This window comes from Cherax quadricarinatus, unplaced genomic scaffold (assembly GCF_038502225.1).
Source record: "Cherax quadricarinatus isolate ZL_2023a unplaced genomic scaffold, ASM3850222v1 Contig11, whole genome shotgun sequence".
Lineage (NCBI taxonomy): Eukaryota > Metazoa > Arthropoda > Malacostraca > Decapoda > Parastacidae > Cherax > Cherax quadricarinatus.
In genome coordinates, this window is record NW_027195037.1 from 306180 (window position 1) to 325772 (window position 19593).

Genomic DNA, 19593 nt, shown 5'->3' on the forward strand with positions numbered 1-19593 from the left:
ACAAACAAAAATTCAATAGAAACATCAACAAATCAAATTAATTCATCTGTGTTACATAGTACTAAGTTACGTAAATTTAACCCAAAAGTGTCGTAATCAAACTTATTCTTGATCTTTTCTTTCTTGAAAGACTTTAAACAGTGCCAGGCAGCGGGGGCGTTGACCCCCGAAACCCTCTCCAGGTATACTCCAGGTATACTCCAGGTATACTTCAGGTATACTCACCAATACAGGTGAAAATCGTGCCAAAACGTAATCTAGCTACAACTTCACGTTATTAGTTTATTCCTCAAGTGTAGTTTAAGGTATATTTATGTTTTGTTTAATCTCGACACAGACACCCCGCAAGTGTACCTAGCGATGGGCAGCAACCTTAGTCCAGAAGATATAAAAGAAGGAGACGATGTTTACTTCGAGTGCAACGTTAGAGCTCATCCCTACGTTTACAAGGTCCTCTGGTATCATAACGTAAGTCTGACTCCTTGTATGTGTTATTAAACAGTGTGTGTGTGTGTGTGTGTGTGTGAGTGTGTGTGTGTGTGTGTGTGTGTGTGTGTGTGTGTGTGTGTGTGTGTGTGTGTGTGTGTGAGTGTGTGTGTGTGTGTGTGTGTGTGTGTGTGTGTGTGTGTGTGTGTGTGTGTGTGTGTGTGTGTGTGTGTGTGTGTGTGTGAGTGTGTGTGTGTGTGTGTGTGTGTGTGTGTGTGTGAGTGTGTGTGTGTGTGTGTGTGTGAGTGTGTGTGTGTGTGTGTGTGTGTGTGTGTGTGTGTGTGTGTGTGTGTGTGTGTGTGTGGTGTATGTGTGTGTGTGTGCGTGTGTGTGTGTGTGTGTGTGTGTGTGTGTGTGTGTGTGTGTGTGAGTGTGTGTGTGTGTGTGTGTGTGTGTGTGTGTGTGTGTGTGTGTGAGTGTGTGTGTGTGTGTGTGTGTGTGTGTGTGTGTGTGTGTGTGTGTGTGTGTGTGTGTGTGTGTGTGTGTGTGTGTGTGTGTGTGTGTGTGTGTGTGTGTGTGTGTGTGTGTGTGTGTGTGTGTGTGTGTGTGTGTGTGTGTGTGTGTGTGTGTGTGTGTGTGAGTGTGTGTGTGTGTGTGTGTGTGTGTGTGTGTGTGTGTGTGTGTGTGTGTGTGTGTGTGTGTGTGTGTGTGTATGTGTGTGAGTGTGTGTGTGTGTGTGTGTGAGTGTGTGTGTGTGTGTGTGTGTGTGTGTGTGTGAGTGTGTGTGTGTGTGTGTGTATGTGTGTGTGTGTGTGAGTGTGTGTGTGTGTGTGTGTGAGTGTGTGTGTGTGTGTGTGTGTGTGTATGTGTGTGTGTGTGTGTGTGAGTGTGTGTGTGTGTGTGTGTGTGTGTGTGTGTGTGTGTGTGTGTGTGTGTGTGTGTGTGTGTGTGTGTGTGTGTGAGTGTGTGTGTGTGTGTGTGTGTGTGTGTGTGTGTGTGTGTGTGTGTGTGTGTGTGTGTGTGTGTGTGTGTGTGTGTGTGTGTGTGTGAGTGTGTGTGTGTGTGTGTGTGTGTGTGTGTGTGTGTGTGTGTGTGTGTGTGTGTGTGTGTGTGTGTGTGTGTGTTCTTTCATATTTCTGTAGTTTTCAAGAGGAAATTAGACCAATATCTTCACTTGGTGCCAGATCAACCAGGCTGTGATGGATATATGGGTCAGCAGACCACCAGCAGGAACAGCCTGATTGACCAGGCAAGCACCAGACGAGCCTAGCCCACGGCCAGAAAAACTCTCGGAACTCATCAAAGAGAAAAACATAGGGGTCGAATCTCCGCTCCTGGTTCCGCCTCTCTGCTGGCTGCTGTTGGCTCTGTCTTCTGCGTGATCCATGACATTTCCTAAGCTGAAAACAATGTATGGCTCCTGTTTTTTTAGTTTTCTGTTTAAGCCGTTCCACTTCCTGACAATTCTAAGGCTAAAAAAGTATTTGCTAACATTCCAGCGACTCATCGGCGTTTTCAACTTCCGTCTGTGTCCCCGAGCACCTGGAACACGTCTCTGAAATAGCTTTGCCATGTCCACCCTGTTAATCCCTCTCAATATTTATTTTACGTGGTAATCATGTCATCCTGGTCATTCTCTAATATCATCAGGCTTAGCTTCTATAATCTCTCATCATAGCTTGTACTCTTTAGCTTCCGATCTTCTCTCCTTGAAATCATTCCGATTCTTCCAGCTTCTTTACATACTTTATCTAACGTAGTTTCCATACTGGTGATGCGCACTGCAGGCTAGACCTGACAAATGCCGAATATAGTGTCGTGAATAACTCTTTACTAAGTGAATATCAAAATGGTATACAATACGAACAGGTTGGTAAGACACATAGGAAACTGTTAGGCAATTTTATTCCGAAACGTTTCGCCTACACAGTAGGCTTCTTCAGTTGAGTACAGAAAGTAGGCAGGATCAGTAGTGACGTGAAGACGCTATAATCAGTCCATCACCCTTGCTAACCTCTATAGAAATGTACCTAGCTGGATTAATCCCATTAGAGCCAGCTGGCTCAGTGATTAACGCACTGGCCTCTGAGTCTTAGGACTCATTTACCATGAATTCAAGCTTGACCCATCCTGTGATTTCCAGGTATTGATCATTGTTGAGCCTCACTCACCACACTTGCCCAATCCCTCCAGTTCAATATCCTTTGGTCCATCACAGTTGTCTTCATTCTGTGGCTGTACTGAAGCTTTGGCACAGATTTGGCTATCGATTTTATATTTTTTTTTTCAGTTTGTCATTCCGCCTCTCTCCTTACCCACGGATATTTGTGTTTCCTGCTCTGCTACTTCCATCCATATTCTCCAGTAGTCTAGGCAGTCTATATTTCTTCTGTCTACTTGCTCTTTACGTTTAGTCTGTCTGTCCCTCTTGGTTCACTTTGTTCCTCTTAGGTAAAGGGACACAGACACAGTTTATTGTGGCAACGTTTCCCTCTCCAGGATCTTAGCAAGCGAAACGTTGTCACAGTAAAATGTCACATTAGATGCATCTGTGTCCATTTATCTAACATTTGTAGGTTATTCTACCATTTTTACCACTTTATTCTTTCCTGTGCTTCGTCTCCTTCTGGGTATGAATTTCTCCTTTACTTCCCGGCATTTTCTCGTTACCTAGTCCATTTCGTTCTTTGTCTTTCCATCTTTCTGTTCCCGTGGCTCCTTAGGGCACAGCCTCAGGCTTGCACAGTCTTCTTATAAGTCAGGTATGTCACTTCATGTTCTTTGCTTCTCTCCGCGTTCACTTCTACAAGGCGTTCAGTTCTGGGTTCTGCTTGGTTGCTAGCACCGAGGGGCTTCTCATGTGGAATGTCTGGGTCACCAGAGTCGTCTAGGTTCAATGTAAGGTCCAGTCTCGCTGGAGGTGATAGCAGATGATCACATCTGCTACTACCTCTGGGGATGTTTCCAATCTCTGCTCTTTCCATTCGTCACCCTGATTTGTTATTCTTCAAGTACTTGTATTCCACACTCTATTTCCGCTTTGTTATTGTGCTCTGGTCTTCAGGTTCCTAGTCTACTGGTCCTCAACAATTTGTCAGGGGAGAAGGTGGGGATATATGGGAAGGTGGTAGTTAGGGATAAGAGTGAGGTCTTGTTGTGGGGATAGTTTTTCCACTGGAATGAGAACGAAGAGGATGGAGATCTGGTGAAAGTGTCAGTTCGAGTTGGAATGAGAGGTGGTTGTGAGAGTCCTGTCCTGGCAGGGGTTAGGAATGAGGGTGTAGGCGGAAAGATGGATGGGTAGAGAGTGTCTTTTTGGTTTGTTTTTTAAGAGGGGAGAGGCTGGAGGTTGAGGGAGGCTGAACTTCCTGATAGGAGGGTTAAACTTGGTGGAACAGACTCCCGAGTAGCGTCATTGAAGCGAGAACCTTGGGTAGCTTCAAAACTAGGTTAGACAAGTACATGAGTGAGTGTTGGTGGATGTGAACTGGATCTGCCGAGCATAAGCCAGTAGGCCTGATGCAGTGCACTTTCTTTCTTATGTTATGTTATCTTCCTTAGATTCGGAGCTTCCACACCTGTTGTTCTTTACATTGGTTTTTCCCCTTCCTGTCTTGGACGGTCTCTTATTCTCTCCCTCAGATGTTTCCTTTCTTGAACTATTCTTTTCCCCTCAACAGCTGTTTCTATTTCAAGATCCGATCTCGTGCCATTTCTTTTGAAAGGGTCGCTTTTATCGTATTTTGTCCCTTTCATATTTTCTAATTCTCTGAAAAGTTTCCACCCTGTGCACCTGTGTCTCCTCTGTAATATTTAAAAAAATCCCTTTCATTCGGATCCCATATCTTCATCATTCAACATTCCTTCAATCTTCTGAAGGCTGAAGGAATGTCACATTTACTTTCCTTACAAAGTTCTTGTCATAAGTTAAGTTGTAACTCCTCGTATCATCTCCTTCATCTCTTGATTCTCTGAGAGCATTACTCCAAAGGTTCATTTGTTTCCCTCCTCTGCCTTTCCTTCTGTCTTTCCACCTCTTGTCTTTGGTTCTGTTTCTGCCTCGCTTCTCATTTCTTTCATCTCTTCTCCGGTTCTCAGCTTTTTAGGGAGATTTCTCAGGCTATAAAGATTTTCCTCATCAGTAATTGTCCTTCTCTCCTGTATCTTTCCTGCTGTCAATACTTTCTTCATCTGTACACAAAGATAATGGAGTTTTTCTCTTACTAATCATATGTCTGAATCCAGCCAACATCAGTTCCTTCTGTATCCACTGACATCCCGACTTCCCCCTCCTTGTTTATTTAGTTTTTTGTATTTACTCTAATTCTAGAAAAAGGTAACATTAAAATTTGCAGCAACACTGCCTATCATTGTCACCAGTTTTCTATGAAATGCATTCTAAAATCATTTTTCCAGCCATTGATTGTCTTTTGTCTGTTCGTGTAGCTGTTGGCGGACACTGTGCTCACCAATTACTGCATGATCTCCTGTAATGCTCACCATTTGGAACTAATTCACCAGAGCTCTCCGAACGTAAGCCTGTGAGCACGCATACGGGTTCGTGTGTGTGTGTGTGTGTGTGTGTGTGTGTGTGTGTGTGTGTGTACTCAGCTAATTCTCACCTAATTGTGGTTGCAGGGGTCGAGACTCAGTTCCTGGCCCCGCCTCTTCACTGACCGCTGCTAGGTCCTCCCTCTCTCTGCTCCATGAGCTTTATCATACCTCGTCTTAAAACTATGTATAGTTCCTGCCTCCACTACATCGCTTGCCAGACTATTCCACTTCCTAACTACTCTATGACTGAAGAAATACTTCCTAACATCCCTTTGACTTATCTGAGTCTTCAGCTTCCAATTGTGACCCCTTGTTTCTGTGTCCCATCTTTGGAACATCCTGTCTCTGTCCACCTTGTCTATTCCACGAAGCATTTTTTATGTCGTTATCATGTCTCCCTGACCCTCCTGTCCTCCAGTGTCGTCAGACCGATTTCCCTTAACCTTTCTTCATAGGACATTCCCCTTAGCTCTGGAACTAGCCTTGTTGCAAATCTTTGCATTTTCTCTAATTTCTTGACGTGTTTGACCAGGTGTGGGTTCCAAACTGGTGCTGCGTACTCCAGTATGGGCCTGACGTACACAGTGTATAAAGTCTTGAACGATTCCTTACAGAGGTGCCGGAACACTATTCTCAGGTTTGCCAAGCACCCATATGCCGCAGCAGTTATCTGGTTAATGTGTGCTTCTGGCGATATACTCGGTATTATACTCACTCCTAGGTCTTTCTCCTTGAGTGAGGTTTGCAGCCTTTGGCCTCCTAGCCTATACTCTGTCTGCGGTCTTCTTTGCCCTCCTCCTGTCTTCATGACTTTGCATTTGGCGGGGTTAAATTCTAGGTGCCAGTTTCTGGATCACGCATCCAACCTGTCCAGGTCTCTTTGTAGACCTGTCTAGTTCGCGTATGATTTAATTCTCATTAACTTCACATCATCAGCAAACAGGGACACTTCTGAGTCTATCCCTTCCATCATGTCGTTCACATATACCAAGAATAGCACTGGTCCCAGGACTGACCCCTGTGGGACCCCGCTCGTCACCGGCGCCCACTGTGATACCTCATCACGAACCATGACTCGCTGTTGCCTCCCTGTTAGGTATTCTCTGATCCATTGCAGTGCCCTTCCTGTTATACGTGCCTGTTCCTCTAGCTTCTGTGCTAATCTCTTGTGAGGAACTGTGTCGAAGGCCTTCTTGCAGTCCAAGAAAATGAAATCAACCCACTCCTCCCTCTCATTTCTTACTTCAGTTATCTTGTCATAAAACTCTAGTAGGTTTGTGACACAGGATTTGTGTGTGTGCGTGCGTGTGTGTGTGTGTGTGTGTACTCACCTATTTGTACTCACTTATTTGTGGTTGCAGGGGTCGAGTCACAGCTCCTGGCCCCGCCTCATCACTGATTGCTACTAGGTCCTCTCTCTCCCTGCTCCATGAGCTTTATCATACCTCGCCTTAAAACTATGTATGGTTCCCGCCTCCACTACTTCACTTTCTAGACTATTCCACGACTTGACTACTCTATGACTGAAGAAATACTTCCTAACATCCCTTTGATTCATCTGAGTCTTCAACTTCCAATTGTGACCTCTTGTGTCTGTGTCCCATCTCTGAAACATCCTGTCTTTGTCCACCTTGTCTATTCCGCGCAGTATTTTATATGTCGTTATCATGTCTCCCCTGACCCTCCTGGCCTCCAGTGTCGTCAGGCCGAGCTCAATGGGCAAGTTGGTCTACCACTAAGCTAATAATTATGAAAGATTACAGGGAATTAGGACACCCCATGGAGGTTCCGGTACATGAAGATCAACGCAGACGTTTTTATCTTCGTTAATCAGGTACTTTTTGTAAGATACAGACTCTTAAAGGAGAGGCAAAAGAATATAAGAGAATAAATATAGTATTCATCCTAAATACACCGAGAGGTGTAATAAATTTCGAGTCACTGTTGGAAGCCATTAACCACAGTAATAAGTTTAGTATTCCCGAGGGAAGCACCTTGTCCTAATTATATTCTTCTTCAAAACTTTCTTTAATAACTTAATAATGTCTCGTACGATCGACTTCAAACTTTAAAGTCTCATTTACTTAACAAGAGAGCACATTGAAAAGGTAAATAGGAGAGGGCATAGAAGTTCACACTGAGGCTGTCTGTTGAGAACTATCTGAGGCTGTCTGTTGAGAACTATCTGCTTTTACCTTGATAAAGGACTATCGTGCATTATCTAGGAGTGAATATCAAGGATATAAAAGCAGAAGGCTCTCTCCCTATTTTCTTGTTATTGGCAGCATGAAAGCAGGGTGAAAGTATGTGGCATGAAAAGAGAATGTTGCAATTTATTCGGCGTATGTCATCCACCCATGTGGGCTGCCTCCCATCCAGCAAACCGGGTGTTAAGGGTTGAATGATCAATAGGGTATCCATCATTAAATCAGTACCTTGGTTCTTTGGCCAATCACAGACAAGCCCGCCAGAGCTGAAGCAACATGGTTCACTTGTGGTAAGCACTGGCAGACTTGCCTAGCTGCTGGCTGAGCACGGTGCACTCTCTCTTGCTTCTACTTTGCCATCTGTCACCGTGGTGTACGCTTACCATTTCTATCTGTACATATTGTATATAGTGTACATGCCTATATATACCATCGGGTGAAGGCAAATATAAATTATAGTCTACTGTTGAGTTTTGTTTGCTCTATTTCCCGTTACGACCAGGTCTCACAGGCCATTCTTTACCTGTGTTCGTAATAAAGTATAACATAGCATATAGGAAAAATGGCATGGAATTTATATGGAACTTTTAAGAGAGTTGGAACTGGAAGGAAGACGTAAGTTAAATCAGTTCTGCTTCTATTTTAAACTGGTTGATTAGACCCTGATGAACCGGGAAACCTGGTCAAGAACTGGGCCGCGGGACCTGGTCAAGAACTGGGCCGCGGGACCTGGTCAAGAACTGGGCCGCGGGACCTGGTCAAGAACTGGGCCGCGGGGGCGTTAACGCTCTCCAGATAGAACCACTTTCGTTGCTTCACTGCCACTTTCAGAGATACATGTACTAGTAGTTCTGTACCTTGATTATCACCAGTTCGGCTATGTCTATCATAACATTCTAAGTCTTGCACTACTGTTCTTGGCTGGGTTACCTTATGTCAACGTCTTGGTGTAGCCACACAACTAACATTAAGAATCTCTTGACTTCAGGTTACCCCATTTATTGAATGTATATAATGTCTCACCCTGACACCCACCCTAACTCCCACCCTGCCTCCCACCCTGCCTCCCACCCTGCCTGCCTCCCACCCTGCCTGCCTCCCACCCTGCCTGCCTCCCACCCTGCCTCCCACCCTGCCTGCCTCCCACCCTGCCTCCCACCCTGCCTGCCTCCCACCCTGCCTCCCACCCTGCCTGCCTCCCACCCTGCCTCCCACCCTGCCTGCCTCCCACCCTGCCTCCCACCCTGCCTCCCACCCTGCCTGCCTCCCACCCTGCCTCCCACCCTGCCTGCCTCCCACCCTGCCTGCCTCCCACCCTGCCTCCCACCCTGCCTGCCTCCCACCCTGCCTCCCACCCTGCCTCCCACCCTGCCTCCCACCCTGCCTCCCACCCTGCCTGCCTCCCACCCTGCCTGCCTCCCACCCTGCCTGCCTCCCACCCTGCCTCCCACCCTGCCTCCCACCCTGCCTGCCTCCCACCCTGCCTGCCTCCCACCCTGCCTGCCTCCCACCCTGCCTGCCTCCCACCCTGCCTCCCACCCTGCCTGCCTCCCACCCTGCCTGCCTCCCACCCTGCCTGCCTCCCACCCTGCCTGCCTCCCACCCTGCCTCCCACCCTGCCTCCCACCCTGCCTGCCTCCCACCCTGCCTGCCTCCCACCCTGCCTGCCTCCCACCCTGCCTGCCTCCCACCCTGCCTGCCTCCCACCCTGCCTGCCTCCCACCCTGCCTGCCTCCCACCCTGCCTCCCACCCTGCCTGCCTCCCACCCTGCCTCCCACCCTGCCTGCCTCCCACCCTCCCTGCCTCCCACCCTGCCTGCCTCCCACCCTGCCTGCCTCCCACCCTGCCTGCCTCCCACACTGCCTGCCTCCCAAACTTTACTCCCACCCACCCTGCCTCCCACCCTGCCTGCCTCCCACCCAGCCTGCCTCCCACCCTGCCTGCCTCCCACCCTGCCTGCCTCCCACCCAGCCTGCCTCCCACCCTGCCTGCCTCCCACCCTGCCTGCCTCCCACCCTGCCTGCCTCCCACCCTGCCTGCCTCCCACCCAGCCTGCCTCCCACCCTGCCTGCCTCCCACCCTACCTCCCACCCAGCCTGACTCCCACCCTGCCTGCCTCCCAAACTTTACTCCCACCCAGCCTGACTCCCACCCTGCCTCCCATCCTACTAGCCTCCCACACTTTACTCCAACCCAGCCTGACTCCCATCCTGCCTCCCACCCTGCCTGCCTCCCAAACTTTACTCCGACCCAGCCTGACTCCCACCCTGGCTCCCACCCTGCCTGCCACCCTGCCTCCTACCCTGCCTCCCACCCTGCCTGCCTCCCACACTTTACTCCCACCCAGCCTGACTCCCACCCTGCCTCCCATCCTACTAGCCTCCCACACTTTACTCCCACCCTGCTTGCCTCCCTGGGATTCATGCGGAGTCAATGGCTGTGTCCTTGCCAACGTCTTACTGGTCAAAATGACATTCTCAAGTTTCCTGACGCATAAAAACTTTGCATTGATCCAACGGTCTTGATAACAGACGAATACTGAGTTACAAGTGGCCGATCACACAGCCTTGGCGGCCCGATATACCTGGTTGAATCCTGTACTTGTCAAATATTTGTCCAGTTGTGTCTTAAATGTCTGTATTTTCTCTGCACTTACATCATTATTCGGTAGTTTATTTCTCTCTGCTATAATTCTCCTGTTCGGTTTGAAGGAATTGTAAACGTTTAGACTACATTTTCTGCCTCGTAGTTTTATTCCATTGTTTTCAGTTATGGATGCACCCGGGGCCAGGAGCTATGACTCGACCCCTACAACCACAACCAGGTGAGTACACACACACACGGGTATGGGAAATTTGTTAATATTCTTACTTGAAAGCAATAAACAGGTGTTTACGCAAGGGACAGCGTTAACACCTGCTGTGACTGCGTTAACACCTGCTGTGACTGCGTTAACACCTGCTGTGACTGCGTTAACACCTGCTGTGACTGCGTTAACACCTGCTGTGACTGCATTAACACCTGCAGTGACTGCGTTAACACCTGCTGTGACTGCGTTAACACCTGCTGTGACTGCGTTAACACCTGCTGTGACTGCGTTAACACCTGCTGTGACTGCGTTAACACCTGCTGTGACTGCGTTAACACCTGCAGTGACTGCGTTAACACCTGCTGTGACTGCGTTAACACCTGCTGTGACTGCGTTAACACCTGCTGTGACTGCGTTAACACCTGCTGTGACTGCGTGAACACCTGCTGTGACTGCGTTAACACCTGCAGTGACTGCGTTAACACCTGCTGTGACTGCGTTGACACCTGCAGTGACCGCGTTAACACCTGCAGTGACTGCGTTAACACCTGCAGTGACTGCGTTAGCACCTGCAGTGACTGCGTTAACACCTGCAGTGACTGCGTTAGCACCTGCAGTGACTGCGTTAACACCTGCAGTGACTGAGTCAAAGTTTTGCACTTTGGTTCTGGTCAGGTCTTTGAGGGATGTGCTGGTTGCAATGTCTACTACAATATAACTTGAAGTTTAAAAGGGGTGGGCCGGTAAGCCAGCGGAAGGCCTCAGTCAGATGACCAAAAACCTCCAGTAAACACTTGTCCTGTTTCCTGACGAACCTTACCTAACCTAACCTAACCTAACCTAACCTAACCTAACCTAACCTAACCTAACCTAACCTTACCTAACCTAACCTAACCTAACCTAACCTAACTTAACCTGGTTGTGATGTCGACTCTAGTGTTGACTTCTGGTACTATTTTTGAGACGTTGTCTTGAGAGGGACTAACAACTCGTTGTCTTGAGAGGGACTAACAACTCGTTGTCTTGAGAGGGACTAACAACTCGTTGTCTTGAGAGGGACTAACAACTCGTTGTCTTGAGAGGGACTAACAACTCGTTGTCTTGAGAGGGACTAACAACTCGTTGTCTTGAGAGGGACTAACAACTCGTTGTCTTGAGAGAGACTAACAACTCGTTGTCTTGAGAGGGACTAACAACTCGTTGTCTTGAGAGGGAATAACAACTCGTTGTCTTGAGAGGGACTAACAACTCGTTGTCTTGAGGGGGACTAACAATTCGTTGTCTTGAGAGGGACTAACAACTCGTTGTCTTGAGAGGGACTAACAACTCGTTGTCTTGAGAGGGAATAACAACTCGTTGTCTTGAGAGGGACTAACAACTCGTTGTCTTGAGAGGGACTAACAAGGTTGACAGGTGAGTGTGATGGTGATGCTGGCCTTGAGAGGGACTAACAAGGTGGATCAGGTGAGTGTGATGGTGATGCTGGCCTTGAGAGGGACTAACAAGGTGGTCCAGGTGAGTGTGATGGTGATGCTGGTCTTGAGAGGGACTAGCAAGTTGCACAGGTGAGTATGATGGTGATGCTGGCCTTGAGAGGGACTAACAAGGTGGACCAGGTGAGTATGATGGTGATGCTGGCCTTGAGAGGGACTAACAAGGTGGACCAGGTGAGTATGATGGTGATGCTGGCCTTGAGAGGGACTAACAAGGTGGACCAGGTGAGTATGATGGTGATGCTGGCCTTGAGAGGGACTAACAAGGTGGACCAGGTGAGTATGATGGTGATGCTGGCCTTGAGAGGGACTAACAAGGTGGACCAGGTGAGTGTGATGGTGATGCTGGCCTTGAGAGGGGCTAACAAGGTGGACCAGGTGAGTGTGATGGTGATGCTGGCCTTGAGAGGGGCTAACAAGGTGGACCAGGTGAGTGTGATGGTGATGCTGGCCTTGAGAGGGACTAACAAGGTGGACCAGGTGAGTGTGATGGTGATGCTGGCCTTGAGAGGGACTAGCAAGCTGGACCAGGCGAGTGTGATGGTGACTCTGGTCTTGAGAGGGACCAGCAAGCTGGACCAGGCGAGTGTGATGGTGACTCTGGTCTTGAGAGGGACCAACAAGCTGGACCAGGCGAGTGTGATGGTGACTCTGGTCTTGAGAGGGACCAACAAGCTGGACCAGGCGAGTGTGATGGTGACTCTGGTCTTGAGAGGGACCAACAAGGTGGACCAGGTGAGTGTGATGGTGACTCTGGTCTCAGGTACACATGCACACAACTTTAAAAACCCAGTTGAGTCATAAAAAAATTAGGACATACTTGTTCAGCTTTAGAGTTTGAAGGAAGTGGAACGACTTAGACAGCGGAGTGGTGGAGGCAGGATCCATACGTAGTTTTAAGAAGAGTCACGATAGAGCACATGCAGCCAGGAGAGAGAAAGGAACCCAGTAGCAGCCAGCGTAGAGGCGGGGCCAAGAGCTGAGACCGAACTCTTGCAACCACAAATAGGTGAGTAGAAGCATACATATTCACGCATATACATATGCATGAATATACATATATATAACTACACATACACACGCATGCATACATATACATAATCATACTACATATGCTGGAGAGAATATACGTACACACATAAGTGTACATAGGTACATACATACATAAGAGTATATACATACATACATACATACATACATATGAACACACGTACATACCCACATTTCCTCAATATTTTAACATTTAAATTCATAAGAATTCTTTGACCATCTTGTACTGTTACCTTTGCAATCCTTGAAGTAGAGGAGGCTGGGCTTGTGGTATACTGGGATGCTTTTTTCCACTCTGGTGTTGTGTTGGTGGTGTTGCAGGGAGTGCAGGTGCAACACAACGTGTCTGGTGGAGTGATCGTCAGCAACCAGAGTCTGGTGATCCAGCGAGTGCGTCGTCAACATACTGGTCTTTATACCTGTGTGGCCTCTAACATCGAGGGAGACGGCCAGAGTAATGCAGTCATCCTCAAAGTTCGATGTGAGACCGATAAGTGTTATAATTACTTATTTCTTATTTAGTGTGTGTGTGTGTGTGTGTGTGTGTGTGTGTGTGTGTGTGTGTGTGTGTGTGTGTGTGTGTGTTTAGTGTGTGTGTGTGTGTGTGTGTGTGTGTGTGTGTGTGTGTGTGTGTGTTTGTGTGTGTGTGTGTGTGTGTGTGTGTGTGTGTGTTTAGTGTGTGTGTGTGTGTGTGTGTGTGTGTGTGTGTGTGTGTGTGTGTGTGTGTGTGTGTGTGTGTGTGTGTGTGTGTGTGTGTAGTGTGTGTTTAGTGTGTGTGTGTGTGTGTGTGTGTGTGTGTGTGTGTGTGTGTGTGTGTGTGTGTGTGTGTGTTTAGTGTGTGTGTGTGTGTGTGTGTGTGTGTGTGTGTGTGTGTGTGTGTGTGTGTGTGTGTGTGTGTTTGTGTGTGTGTGTGTGTGTGTGTGTGTGTGTGTGTGTGTGTGTGTGTGTGTGTGTGTGTGTGTGTGTGTGTGTGTGTGTGTGTGTTTAGTGTGTGTGTGTGTGTGTGTGTGTGTGTGTGTGTGTGTGTGTGTGTTTAGTGTGTGTGTGTGTGTGTGTGTGTGTGTGTGTGTGTGTGTGTGTGTGTGTTTAGTGTGCTTTGAGTCTTAGCTCCTGGCCCCTCCTCTCGATCTACCACTTGCTAGTGGGCACTAGAGTACCTACTCCTAAAACTATGTATACAAACTGCCTCCAGTACTTCCTCGTCAAGGTCATTCATCTTCCTGACCGCCACGAGGCTCAACTATGCTTTTCAACACCTTATCCCTGTCTAACCTATACATTTTTCTGGGTATTTTGTATACTGTTATTATGTTTCACCTGTTTTTTCTGTCTTCGAATGTCATCAAATTCAGTTCCATTATCTTCTCTAAACTCACACCTCACTCATGCCTCTACACTTCCTCACTCATGCCTCTACACTTCGTCACTCATGCCTCTACACTTCCTCACTCATGCCTCTACACTTCGTTACTCATGCCTCTACACTTCCTCACTCATGCCTCTACACTTCCTCGCTCATGCCTCTACACTTCCTCGCCCATGCCTCTACACTTCCTCACTCATGCCTCTACACTTCGTCACTCATGCCTCTACACTTCCTCACTCATGCCTCTACACTTCCTCACTCATGCCTCTACACTTCGTTACTCATGCCTCTACACTTCCTCACTCATGCCTCTACACTTCCTCGCTCATGCCTCTACACTTCCTCGCCCATGCCTCTACACTTCCTCACTCATGCCTCTACACTTCCTCACTCATGCCTCTACACTTCGTCACTCATGCCTCTACACTTCCTCACTCATGCCTCTACACTTCCTCACTCATGCCTCTACACTTCCTCACTCATGCCTCTACACTTCCTCACCCATGCCTCTACACTTCCTCACTCATGCCTCTACACTTCCTCACCCATGCCTCTACACTTCCTCACTCATGCCTCTACACTTCCTCACTCATGCCTCTACACTTCGTCACTCATGCCTCTACACTTCCTCACTCATGCCTCTACACTTCCTTACTCATGCCTCTACACTTCCTCAGGTTCCTAACATTCTTCAGGTGTAAATTCCTTGCTTGTCCTACGTACATTTGTTGTTTAAAAGATTCTTTGCTGAGATTCCCGAAGACTGTTCTGATATATGCCAGACGAACATTGACTACAGAGGTTATTCGGTTGATGTGAGCCTCTGGCGATATGTCAGACAATATACTCACCTTTAGGTAGTTGTCTTTGAGTGAAGTTTACAGCCCTTTGTCCCCCTAGTCTATATTCCGTGCCCAGTCTTCTTACCCCTTCTCCGATCTTCATTACCTTACATTTTCTTGGGTTGAATGTTGCAGTTTGTTCAGATCCAACTGAAGTCTTTCATTTTTCTCAGCTGTGTTAATTCTCCTTATTAGTTTTAAACTATCAGTAAACAGGGATATATCTAATTAATCTCATCTGGTATGTCATTAACATAAACTAGAAAGAGTGCTGGTGTTAATACCGACCCCAGAGGAACCCCGCTGGTTATTCTTCCTAGACAATACTACCTTCCTTAAGTGTTGTGTATGATCTACCGGAGTGTGTTCCCTGTTACTGCTGTATGAGTTCCAACCTTGTTTGTTTGTATGTGAGAGAGAGAGAGAGAGAGAGAGAGAGAGAGAGAGAGAGAGAGAGAGAGAGAGAGAGAGAGAAGGGAGAGAGAGAGAGAGAGAGAGAGAGAGAGGGAGAGAGAGAGAGAGAGAGAGAGAGAGAGAGAGAGAGAGAGAGAGAGAGAGAGAGAGAGAGAGAGAGAGAGAGAGAGAGAGAGAGAGAGAGAGAGAGAGAGAGAGAGAGAGAGAGAGAGAGAGAGAGAGAGAGAGAGAGAGAGAGAGAGAGAGAGAGAGAGAGAGAGAGAGAGAGAGAGAGAGAGAGAGAGAGAGAGAGAGAGAGAGAGAGAGAGAGAGAGAGAGAGAGAGAGAGAGAGAGAGAGAGAGAGAGAGAGAGAGAGAGAGAGAGAGAGAGAGAGAGAGAGAGAGAGAGAGAGAGAGAGAGAGAGAGAGAGAGAGAGAGAGAGAGGGTGAAGACGTGTCACAGTATGCTCCACAAACTTTCTTAATATTACTTAAATACGAGGGTTGGTGTGGATAAAAACTGTTCAGTGACGTAGTACTACTTACAACACATTAGTACAAGTAAGCCAACTCCTCCACTGAAGTGAATATAAGCAATATCAGTGATATTAAGTGTTGTATGGTGAAGGCATGGTGTGAGGGGACAGCGGCAGGCCTTAGGAGTGACTTCACTATTGCCTTCAGAGTGAGTGTCTAATATTATATGTGTTTTGTGCTATGTACTAGCATCTGGTGCTTTATAACAACGTGGCTGGTACAATGTAACACAGTGATTTGTGTAACATCTTCCTTTAGTGGAAAAGTGGATAGCATAAACAGTGTTTATTAAGTGATAGTGAGAAGGCAACACTTCCAGCTAGTGGCCCACTGCCGCCCTCACTACCCACCCGGCCATAAACACCCCCACCTACGATACTCCACCCCACCCACGACATCACCACCCACCCTCTCTCTCCTGCGAACTTCAAACCTACAACCCTCCTCTGGGATGACTTCACACCGCAAAATAGCAAGATTATCTACGTTATCTGGCTATTGTCCCAGTAGATACTGCAGTGTTTGTGGGTATACCACAAGGGACAAAATTCTTCTTGGATGTAAGGAGCATACTTGTTCCAACTACTGCCACACAGATTGCATTCCAGAAGGAGAATTTTGTTGCAGCCAGGTTGAAAATTTCAGAAAATTTAAGGATATCCATAATCCTGTGGTATATGTGGATACAAGCCTGGAGCTACAGGAGGAAGGTTCAGAAGTCCTACCTCAGGGACTCCTGTCCAAAGATCAAGACTGCCCTCTTGGGCTGTGTTGTAAAGTTGCAGCTAAGATAATCCATCACAGGGAAGCACTTCATGAGCTCCTCAAATCATTAGATAACCTCCAAACTATTGCAGAAGGTCAGTGCAAGCCTGCATCAAGTGACGTAAGCTGCTCAGCTGATGGTGACACTATTGACAAAGACTGGAAGTCCCACACTGAGCTTAACTCAGGGGTAAACAACTGGTGGAATTCTGTCATCGCTAAGGTCCCACAGACTGACAGAGTTCAAAACACTACCTTTGGGAATTCTAACACAATTCCTCTGACCACCACAGAGGGAACAAATCCTCTTCCCAGCAACGTGGGAAGCCTTGGATCTGTTAATTCTCCTACACCTGACATCTCTGCTTCAGCCACTGCCAGTCTACTTTACAGTGCACATACCATCTCTGATCCTACACCTGTCAGCACACCTGCCGATACTATTCTAGAATCTGGTAGTAGTGCTTCGACAGCAAGTTCTGAGCCAGGAGTTTCTCCACCAGAGAACGGTGCAGTTAGTGATCAGGGAACTATCACTGCACCTGATCACCTACTGCGCCGAAATACGAACAGCAGGGACACATCTGTCAGAACTGGTAGAGGGCGGGGTAGAGGACGTGGAGGAGGACGTGGAGGAGGAAGACATCTACAGCCGTCTCACCCTCCAATAACACAGTTCCAGCGGCAGAATCTGAGGACAAATCTGCGAAACACAGGAGGTGCAACAAATCCTAGTCCACCCTCCCAGGCACCTAGGCTGTGCTCTCGCTGTCACCGGAAGGGGCACTCTGCCAACAACTGCCTGCGAGATACCAGGTGTAATTACTGCTACAAGAAAGGACATAAGGAGGACCAGTGTCGGAAGAAAAAGGAACTTGACAGACAGGGCCACCTGTTTAGAGACCTGTTCTCAGAACAAACCAGCAGGATCTCTGAATTGGTAAACACTCTCACACGTCACCCACTTAGCTACTCCTATCCCAGCCCAGCAGGTGGGATTGGGCCTTATACAAGACCACAGACCTACATCCCTGCAGCTGCCTCAGTACCCTACCTCTCTCAAGGGCAGGCACCTTACATTCCCTACACACCCACCACCTCAAGCTGACCACTTCATCATGAGGAGCCAGTCTATCAGCATCCTGTCGGCCAACATTAGAGGTTTCATTACTAATGTTGGAGAGCTCACACATAGCTTTGTGAACACTCGACGTCCCGACATGATGGCTGTTGTTGAAACATTTTTGGATGACAGGACTCCAGAAAATTTTGCAAGAATTGCTGGCTACACCTCATGGATGAGAAGAGACAGGCAAGGGCAAGGAGGAGGTGTTGCTGTGTGCTTCTCTAAAAGTGTTCATGCCCAGCACATTGATGTTGCCACCCCTACACATCTTGAAATGATGTTCTTCAAGCTCTGTATAAACACTAGTACCTCTGTACTAGCATGTGCAATGTACAGACCGCAGTGGCAACACGCAGACCCTATCAACTTCCTAATGGAAAATATTGACTCCCTTCTGCTACAACACAACTGTCAACATATTATAATTGTTGGTGACCTCAACCAGCACCTTATACAGAGGGACTTTGATGACCTTCTTGCAGTGTTTGACATGAGAAACTTTGTTGATTTCCCTAATCATATCTCTGGCTCCTCCCTTGACCCAGTAGTGAGTGATCTGGCAGAAGGCATAGTCACTTGTCAACCCCTCGGCTACGTTGGATCGTCTGACCACAAGGCAGTTTTTACCACACTTAAGATCCCAACAGAACGAGGTGAGGAGTCCACACGCACAACCTGGCTATGGGAAAGAGGTAATTGGCCAGCCCTTTGCTCTGAGCTCGCCACCACCGACTGGAATGCTTTTCTCCAGGGGGATGTTGACAACCAGGTGAAAGCCTTCACTGGACACATCCTTAATCTGCAACAAGAACACATTCCTCACCGGCAATATGTGACAAAGCCTACAGATCAGCCTTGGTTTGGCTTTCGTTGTAGAGAGGCTGCTACTGCTAAGTACAAAGCATGGCGAAGGTATAAGAGACATCCTACCACCTATAACAGGAACTTGCACATGCAAGCCTGTAGGCATATGGGTGATGTTCAAAAGTGGGCCATTGCTAAATGGGAGGTGGACACTAAAAGAAAGTTAGCATCAGGTAGGGTAGGCTCCAAAACCTGGTGGTCCCTGGTCAAGGACAGACAAGGTTATCTGCCTGATGAACTTATTCCACCTCTAAATCGACAGGATGGGACCACCTCTACTAGTAGTCAAGAGAAGGCGGACCTCTTTGCTGAACACTTTGCTACCAAAATGCAAGTTCCTGATCCAGCAAGGGACCCTCATTGGCTAGCTGCAAGAACTGTGTCAAAACTGTCAGTGGTGACAATAAGGCAGGAGGAGGTGCAATTCCTTCTTAAATCACTTGACCAAGAAAAGGCTGTGGGCCCAGACAAGTTGAGCCCAAGATTGTTGAGAAGATGTGCAGACCAGCTAGCAGCACCTCTAACTCGCATGTTTCAGCACTGCCTAGTACAGTGTAAATGGCCCTCTCCATGGAAAGAGGCAAATGTAGTCCCTGTTCACAAAAAGAAGAGCAGAGCAGAAATCAGCAACTACAGACCAGTGTCACTCCTGTCAATCACTGGTAAGATCCTTGAGACAATAATCTCAAGACAAATGACAGATTTTTTTGACTACCACTCACTACTTTGTGATCGTCAATATGGCTTCAGGAAAGGTTACTCTGCTGCTGATCTGTTGTTAAACCTCTCCACTAAGTGGCACCAGTCAGTGGATGAATCCAAAGTCAGCTGTGTGGTAGCACTGGACATTGCTGGCGCTTTCGACCGGGTGTGGCACCAGGGCCTCTTAGCAAAACTTCAAGCACTGGGAATTGCAGGCTCTACGCTATGTCTCCTCAGTGATTACCTTCATGGTAGATCTCTAAGTGTAGTCCTCAATGGAACGGAATCAGCAAGGCATCCTATTGGGGCAAGCGTTCCACAAGGAAGCGTGCTGGGTCCACTGTTATGGAATGTCTACTTCAACGACCTTCTTCATCTCATCCCAGAATCACATGCATATGCAGACGACTGTACACTGACATTCACTTATCCAAGAGAAGAAATGCCAGCTGCTCTAA

At 47.7% G+C, this 19593-nt stretch overlaps 1 protein-coding gene across 2 annotated transcripts in view; it reads left to right on the plus strand.

Annotated features, from left to right (window-relative positions):
- Positions 1–19593, plus strand: part of LOC128685847 (nephrin-like) — a 317772-nt gene that overhangs the window by 259807 nt on the left and 38372 nt on the right. For both annotated transcript variants that reach the window (XM_053772546.2, XM_053772547.2), the window contains 2 exons: positions 338–468; positions 12862–13021. In XM_053772546.2, the coding sequence (XP_053628521.1) occupies positions 338–468; positions 12862–13021 (291 nt within the window). The remainder of the gene's footprint in view (positions 1–337; positions 469–12861; positions 13022–19593) is intronic.